An 8,242-nucleotide genomic window follows, 5' to 3' on the forward strand; every position below is an offset into this window, starting at 1 on the left:
GCATCAGCAGCCGGGAGGGGGACCCGGGCCCACCCTCTAATCCAGCTCCCGGCTCAGGGACCGTGTAGTCAGCAGCCAAGTTCGGCACTATCCCATTCCTCGCTGCTTTCCCCCTGAGCCTTCTTCTACCTCCTAACTCTCCCCACTCCTCTGGGTTTGCGGGTCCTAAACTCCCTCCTGTGGGCAACCTGCCTTTAGCCCCCACCACACCCCTTCACATACACACCCCGCCCTTGCCAGGGAGCCTGGGGCAGAACAAAGCATGAGGGCGGCTGAGTGTCCTGACACATGGGGGAAACTGAGGCAGCAGCAGAGCACTGGCAATGCCATGACACCCTCCAAGGGTGGGAAGTGCCCAAGCGCAGTGCACAGAGGTGGGGGGCAGAGGGCAGAGGCAGCTGCCGCCAGGAGGGAGGGGGAATGTCTCCCCCCAGACTGCCTGATGGTCTGTGGCAACATGAGTGACCCTGAGGAAGTGGGGGAGGCACCACTGCTGTGTGGTGTGGGGAGCAAAACCCCATCTCCTCGGTGGGAGGGGTCAGTAGATTTCTCCTCCCCCTGGGGAACTTGGGGTGATGCAGTGGGGGCCCCAGGCCCTGATCTCTGGAGAGGGCAGCTGTGGCAGGGTGGACTAAGTCTGGAGGTGCCCTGCTGGAGGCCTGGTGGCCCTTGCCTCCCCCTGCCCCAGAACAGAGCAGAGAGAAGTTCTCCAGGCAGCCTAGAGTGGCTGCAGAGGAGCGGCCAATCAGAGGGGCTGATGGAGCAGCCAATCCGGGGCCAGAAGGTCCCTATATAAGACAAGCAGCAGAGCAGAGAAGTTTAGTTCCTGCCTAGAGCTTGAAGAGGAAGGACCTTGTGCCTGGCTGAGTCAAACCAAGCCACAGGACTGCAGGCAACTCATTGCAGAGTGCTCACCAGGCAGAACCAAGCCCAGGGAAGGCTGCCAAAGGCTGGCTGCCTGGAGTAGCAGCAGGGCCATGAAAATGTCAGTGCAGGCAGACTGAGCACAGAACCTGGCCAGACCTGAGGAGATTACTGAGATGGGCCCCGGCTGGGTGGTTGAAGAAGGCGGTGCTGCGGGGGAGAAGCCTTTGAGCTACAGCCCCATACCAGGGCGGCGATAAGAACTCGGGACTGTATACCCTGGAAGTGGGGACCGCGTGTGCGGCTCGGCCGGAGGACTGAGCGGCCGAAGACCAGCCGAGAGAACCAGTGGCCGCTTGCAAGAGGCAGCTGCCACCCTGATGTAAGACCAAAAAAGAAAATCAGATCACACCTAACCGAGAGAGAGGGGGCCAGCCATGAGAGGTGGGTGCCCCCCCAAGTAAGAACTGTGTTTGCACGCACTATTGGCCAGAGAAAAGGGGGCACACATGAGAGGCGGGTGCTGACCCCATTACAGGGGCACACAAAGGAATTGGGCTCTGGAGGAGGGATACGGGGTCCTTCCGCTGTGAAAAGTAGTGCTTGGCTGAGAGTGGCTTTGCAGGGAGTTGGATGTTGTGTATTGAAGACTGATTGCAATGGAAAGCTATCGCTTTAAGAGTGGGGGCAGGGAGTGGAGTTTCCTCATCCTGCTGCCAGTCTTGGGGGCTCCACGGGGAAGCATGGGACCAGAAGCAGTCTGGAAGAAACCAGCCTAGAAACAGGTAGGCTGAGTTGTCTCACTATCATAGGGAGCAGCCTGCTTTGTCTCTCTCTTGTATGTGGTTGCTGTGTAGGATTGTTCTGGATCCCCAGAAACAGAGTCACCTTAGGCTGCAACCTTCCAGCAGGAGTATTTGAGGTTTGTCTCTGACTGCTCCGGGTGGGTGCTGCGAACATACCAGCTGCAAAGCGGGTCAGAGGCGCCGTTACTCCAGAGCTGTGGCAAACGGCTCGGTGATTCCACCCACTCTGTCGACCAGCTCATGCACGTGCAGTCTTTCGTCTGATCTCATTTCAGCCGATCAGTGATCAATCCCCTGGCTGGAGACTTGGCTGCATCACAGACCCAGCGCCGATCTGCTGCTTCCCCAGCACCATGGAGGCTTCTCTTGTCGTCTGCATTCTCGCTGCTCTCCTGGCTACGGGTGAGTGGGGTCTGTTCCTACAGGGGCTGATTTCTTAACTTCTCCAACGTACCAACCGCTCAGAGCCGCCCGCCGGGTGAAACTGTTAATTTAATGTAACTGATCATCAGCCACAGAATAACGGGGGCTGAGCTGGGAGCGTCTGCGTCCGAGGAGGAGAGGGCTGGAAGTCACAAAGTCCCCATGACAAGGAGTGAAACAATGGGAGGGAATATTTACTCTTTAAATCACTAAAATGTGTCCTGACTGGGCAGTTTCAGAGCTAGCCAGAGGCCAAGGGCCTTCCTGACAGGGGATTGTCTCTGCTCTGAAAGGCAGATCTGAATTTCAGTTCCATGAGCTCAAGACGATATAAAAGGCACTTCTGCAGGATCCCCACCCGGGGTCAGTCAGCCATAGCTGCGTGGGTATCAATGGGGCCAGATCCAAGCTGGGGTCAGTTAAATTCAAGGGAAGGGACCAATCTAGATGCGTCATGTTCTCTCTTCTTCCCCAGGGTCCTGCCTGCAGTGTGAGGTGTGCGAGGGCCAAGGAACCAGCTGCACGGGCACCATGCAGACCTGCCCAGCTGGGCGGGACTCTTGTGCCATCTCTCTGACAGTGACTACATTGGGTAGGTGAGATGGAGCCTAACCAACCTAGGTCAGCGAGCGGGCTGGGGAGCCAGGATGCCTGGGTTCTAGTCCCTCCTCTGGGGCGGAGACTTCAGCCCAGATCCCTCCCCTCCTACGGTCATGCCTGGTTTCCAGGGTGTGTGTGTGTGTCTCTCTGTTTCCCCTGTTGAAGCCGCCCCATATTGTTTAACTATTTCAAACATGCCCTGGAACCTGATCACCCACGTCCACAGAGAGTGTCCAACCCACTGGGTATCCGGGGGGCCACCCCACCCCCATCTCCTCCCCTGGCTGGGCTTTATGCAGGGCCCGATCTGGTGGGCGTGCTCCAAGGACGTCTCCTGGATGAGGCCCCGCAGGTGATATCAGCATGGGGGAACGCCTAGTTTGGGAATCCCACCGTGGCTCAGGGGTGAGCAGGACGCACGGTGTTGGGATTTCAGTGGCCCTGCATGTACCCACTGGTGGAAACTTTGGCAACAAAAGGGCTTTATGGGCCGAAGATTCGGGGCCCCCAGGGTTACGCGGCAGCTGAGTGGGGAGCTGGGGGATGTAAATGCTGGATTTAGGATTTAGAAAGCTGAAATGGCTTTCTCTAGCCCTGCAGGACCTCGGATTAGTCACTTCCCCTCTCTGTGCCTCAGTTTCCTCCTGGCTAGAGGAAGGCTAATGGCACCTGGGTGTCGTTGTGAAGAGGGCGTCGATGGGGTGGGAGTGGCAGGGGAATATATCTCTGTCTTCTCCTCCTGTGCAGCCGGAATGAATACCCAGAGCATTCACAAGGGCTGTGTGACGTCCAGCCAATGTAGAGCCGGCCCCTTGTCTATGAATTTTGGGCAGGGAATGACAACAAGGACGGGCATCGCCTGCTGCGTGGGAGACGCCTGCAGAACAACCACGGTTACAGGTACCTCTCTCCATCTCCGCCTCTCCTCCCCCAACCCCTGCACCTCCTGCCCCACGTTACCTTCCTGGGCCTCCTGCCCTGCAGGGGGCTCCCCAGGGAATAACACTGAGCCCCTGCGTGGGTGGAGTTTAGTGGGTGGGGCTTTAGGCTCCCACCAGGTGCGAACCCAGCTGACCCCACCGCGGGCAAAATCCAGGGCTCCCTGCTGCAAACCTCTCCCCGGCCCCTGCTGCCCCCGGTGTCCCCAGAGCTACAGCTCCCCCTGCAGGGGGCGCCCAGGGCTGAGCTGTGCAGCCCCCAGCTGCTCTTCCTGCCCCGACCCGTCCTGGGGCTCGTCCCCCGAGCTGACTGCGTTTGCTCCGCTTCTTCCCAGTGCCCCCGGCTAACATCAAACCCAATGGCCAGCGCTGCCCAGCCTGCTACGTGTTGAATGCTGGTCAATGCAATGAACAAACCATAGAGTGTACTGGAAACGAGACCCGATGTCTTGACGCTGCTGGAACCATAACAAGTGGTAACTTCCGTTCATTTATTCTGGGGTTATTTTTCCTTTGTTTCCCCCCCCCCCGTCGTGCATAGGGCAGAAGCAAGACGCTGTGTCGGTTCCACGAGGTCAGGGGTTCACAAACTGTGGGTCAGGACTCGAAAGTGGGTCGCGACCTTATTTTAATGCCAGACGCTAACGACTCCTCCGAAGAAACCGTCCCTGCTGCCAAAGAGCCTGCAATCTGAACAGGCAAAAGAAGGATCGTTCTCCCCATTTTAAAGGTTGGGGAAACTGAGGCACGGAGCAGTGCCATGACTTGCCCAATGTCACACAGGAAGGCTGTGGCAGGGAATTGAACCTAGTTTTGCAGAGTCACACCATGGTGCCATTACTCACTACAAAGCCACCCTGCTTAGAGATCCCAGCGCTGCCACCAGCGCTGAGCTGCTGCTTTGTAGATGAGTGGTGGGGCTAATATATACTGTTGGGGGCTCTAAGTGACATGCTCAAGGGCACACAATGTGTCTGCCACAGAGGAGGAGGGGAACGCCATCCAGGCCCAGACAGGCTGGGGGGAGCAGAGCAGACAGGGAGATGGAGGCTGTGGGGGAGCTTGGTGGGTCCCTGAGGCGGGGGAAGCTGTTGTGTCCTAGTCCAGCTTGAGGAGTGAAGCTGCCTCCTTGCCACAATCAACTGCTTCCCTCCCGCCCCCGCAGGTCGAAACCCCGTGCAGATGGTCATGAAGGGCTGTGTTTCCCAGTCCATCTGCGACCAGCTACAAGTGGGTTCGGGAACCGTCGCAGGGATCAGTGCAAGTCTAACCATGGCCAAATGCACAGACACCTCCGGTGCGGCGGGCGGGGCAGCAGGACCAGCCGGGCTCCTCCTCCCCGCCCTCGCTGGGCTCCTCCTGCTGAACCTTCTCTCCTGAATCCCCACCCGGTGCAACGGTAACATCACACTGAAATACACCCTGCAGCCCGCGTTAGCCCCTCTCCCCTCCAGGGCTTCCCGGGTGAACTCACATCCCCTTTATATTGTTGCACTGAATAAAACACGCTGGAGAGCAAACTCTGGATTTGTTGTTTCTCTGTTTATTTCAATGAGGAAATTTTAATTCTCATGGGTGGGGTCGGCAAGAAGCCAGGTAAGAACAGAAGCGCGGCCGCACCGGGTCAGGTGAATGGTGCAGGTGGCCCTGCGTCCGATGGGCACACCCAGAACTTCACGGGCGGTGCACAGAACAGTGCAAGTTTGGAGAGACCCACACCTGTCTTCCCCTCCCAACTTGTGGCAGTTGGAGGTTTAGGGACACCCAGAGTAAGGCGTTGCGTCTCTGACCGTTTTGGCCAATAGCCATGGATGGCCCTATCCTCCAGGAACTGATCTAGTTCTTTTCCAGACCCTGCTATACTTTTGCCCATCCCTGGCAGCGAGTTCCACAGGTTAATTGTGCAGTGTGGGGAAAAGTGCAGCCTCTTGTTTGTATGAAACCTGATGCCTGTTCATTTCATTGGGTGACCCCCAGTTTTCGTACTGTGCCACAGGGGAAATAGCAGTTTTCTAGTCACTTTTTTCCATGGCGTGGCACGATTTTCTTCCTGTCTGTCACATCCCCCTGACCCTGTCCCTCAGTGGGTCAAGGCTGAGAATACCCCATTCAGGACACACCGCTGACAACTAGGACAGCCGCACTCCACACGGCTGCTGATTCTATCATTAGAGTTTACTGAGCCTGTGTATCACCGCAAAAGAAGCCACAAACACAGGCCCCGTGGGCAGTCCAGCCCTTGGCTCACCACCCGGACACATTTTAGACTTTATGGTGAATTGTTCCTGAAAACCAGTTTCCCCAGAATTAGCGTCCTTCTGCTCCCAATGGATTAGCCACTTAGCCAGGTCAATATATGAGTCAGATCTTACCCAGTAAGCATGTGGCTGGCAGTCCTTTTAGTAACTAGGAAACTAAAGGTTTAATAATAGAATAGAGTTATAAGTGGTTAGTGGATCATATACCCACAAGTATCAGGGGGTAGCCGTGTTAGTCTGTATCCACAAAAACAACAAGGAGTCTGGTGGCACCTTAAAGACTAACAGATTTATTTGGGCATAAGCTTTTGTGGGTTAAAAACCCCACTACTCACGAAAGCTTATGCCCAAATAAATCTGTTAGTTTTTAAGGTGCCACCGGACTCCTCGTTTTTTTTAATACCCACCAGTGATTTTCACTGTCCATAGATCGGGATCACAGCAGGGTGCAATAAATTGCTAGCGGTCAGAGGTCAGCTTGGGGGTCGTCAGCCCTTGTTAAGAGCTTCCGTGTTAGAAAGCCAGCCTGGAGAAATGGTAGGGAAATCAAGACAATATGGAGGTGTCTCAAGTGCCTTTTTATACCCTGTGCCCAGAAATGTACTGGCCCAAACGAAGGCCACAGCCCCTGTTTGTGGAAAGTTACTGGCACAAGATGGAGTCCAGGGTCACATGAGCAGATCACATGGCTTCACGTGGTTTGCTGAATCGCAGAGGTTGGCCAGTGGCTCCTCGGGGGCCGAGGAGTTTCTCCAATGGCCCATTGTTAGAGTGAAGGGTCCTCAATTTCTGCCGCAAGGATGAGCCAGGCACGCCAAGGGGATAGTCATGCGTCGCAAATCGCACCGTTTCCAATTACACCGGCCCGGACGTCCTTTGTACAAGATGTGTTGCAATTGTATAACCGTGGTAGTAGCAGTGACACAAACGGTTGTCTTTCCTATACACAGCACCACCCCCACACACACACCCCCGAGTCGTCTCTTTGCCAAACTGAATGGCCCTACTCTCGAGTCTCGCCTCATATGGAAGCTGCTCCATGCCCTGAGATTAGGCTCAGAAAGACCCCGGTGGGGAAAGCAGGTACCACAGGCTGGGGAGCGTCCGTTCAGCCTCCCATGCGGGCTGGGAGCCAGGACACCTGGGTTCTATCCCCGGCTCTGGTGCTGCATTACTGCTCTCGAACCAGACCCGCTAGCTCAGGCCTGGGCTTATGGACCCAGCGGGTGCAGGTCCAGTTCCCCCCATAAATGATGTGCACAGGAAAGAGACAGCAGCAGCTGTCTGATAAAGCACCTGCCACTCAATCTTTGCTGGAGGGGAGAGAGTTCAACTATCTGATTGTTATTGTAGGGGCTAGGACCCCATTGTGCCAGGCGCTGTACATTGTCATTGCTATTTATTAGGTGTATTACGGTAGCCCCCAGGCGCCCCAGTAATGGCCCAGGACCCCACTGCGCTAGGCGCTATACATTGTGATTGCTATTTATTAAGTGTATTACGGCAGCACCCAGGCACCCCAGTCATGGCCCAGGACCCCACTGCGCTAGGCACTGTACATTGTGTTTGCCATTTATTAGGTTATTACAGTAGCCCCCAGGCGCCCCAGTCATGGCTGTGGACTCCGCTGAGCTAGGCGCTGTACAGCCGCAGAAGAAAGTGTTGTGGTCATAGACCCCCACGCAGTCATTTTAGTTCAAAGACTCAAGCCTGAGGCCAGTTTATTGACATACATACCAGTGCACTGGGGTGCAGTCCGGAGACTGACACCCCGAGCAGCAGCTCGCAGGCTGCTTTATTTCGTCAAACCGGAAGCAAAGTACAAACAATAGTCATGAGTTAAGAAATTAGGGTTGGGGTTAGTCCCACCCCCAAACCACGAGTTAAGAAAGTAGGGTCGGGGTCAGTCCCCCCCCCCCGGTACCTTCCTTATTAATTTTCCGAGAAGTGGGTGTTTATTTGGGTAGAGGGGCACTTGGTGGTTTTCCCCAGGGGTGGTACTTGGCACCAGTTTGGGTATATTTCTCAAGATACGTTATTTTCCGGGGTCTTTTGGTTAAAGATTAGTGGGGGTTCCATGGGACGCCTAAAGAGGATCTATGATTGGCTATTTTTGCAGATAGCTGGAATTGGAAAATGTTGCAAATAGCTGTAGCAGCAAGGATGATTAACTCTTTGCAAAAACAATTTCTTAATGTAAGCGGATATTCTGTTTTTCGAGCGATTTCATAAACTTGCGGTTATGATGTTGCTAAAGCAGTTTCTTGCTGCAGCTTTTAGCATTATTCTGTGTTTCTTTCCTCCCCCTTTCCCCTCCTCTGGTCATTACCTTTGACCGAGTTTGGCAGAGAAT

General features: G+C 55.2%; 1 protein-coding gene across 1 annotated transcript; it reads left to right on the top strand.

The window, feature by feature from the left end:
• The first annotated feature begins 1,857 nt into the window (after window positions 1–1,857).
• LOC112103298 (phospholipase A2 inhibitor and Ly6/PLAUR domain-containing protein-like) lies at window positions 1,858–5,039 on the top strand. The gene is made up of 5 exons (XM_029914122.1): window positions 1,858–2,072; window positions 2,569–2,685; window positions 3,441–3,593; window positions 3,967–4,107; window positions 4,797–5,039. The coding sequence occupies exons 1-5, from the start codon at window positions 2,024–2,026 to the stop codon at window positions 5,009–5,011; spliced, it is 675 nt and encodes a 224-aa protein (XP_029769982.1). The 5' UTR covers window positions 1,858–2,023; the 3' UTR covers window positions 5,012–5,039.
• Window positions 5,040–8,242: the final 3,203 nt, after the last annotated feature.

Source organism: Terrapene carolina, unplaced genomic scaffold, assembly GCF_002925995.2.
Source record: "Terrapene carolina triunguis isolate 2854851 unplaced genomic scaffold, T_m_triunguis-2.0 Scaffold31448, whole genome shotgun sequence".
NCBI classification, from domain to species: domain Eukaryota; kingdom Metazoa; phylum Chordata; order Testudines; family Emydidae; genus Terrapene; species Terrapene triunguis.

Bases quoted from the DNA above. Each gene is read 5' to 3' on its own strand.
- LOC112103298 (XM_029914122.1), top strand. From the start codon at position 2,024: ATGGAGGCTTCTCTTGTCGTCTGCATTCTCGCTGCTCTCCTGGCTACG. The intron at 2,073-2,568 runs GTGAGTGGGGTC...CTTCTTCCCCAG, and splicing joins CGCTGCTCTCCTGGCTACGG to GGTCCTGCCTGCAGTGTGAG. The intron at 4,108-4,796 runs GTAACTTCCGTT...CCGCCCCCGCAG, and splicing joins TGCTGGAACCATAACAAGTG to GTCGAAACCCCGTGCAGATG.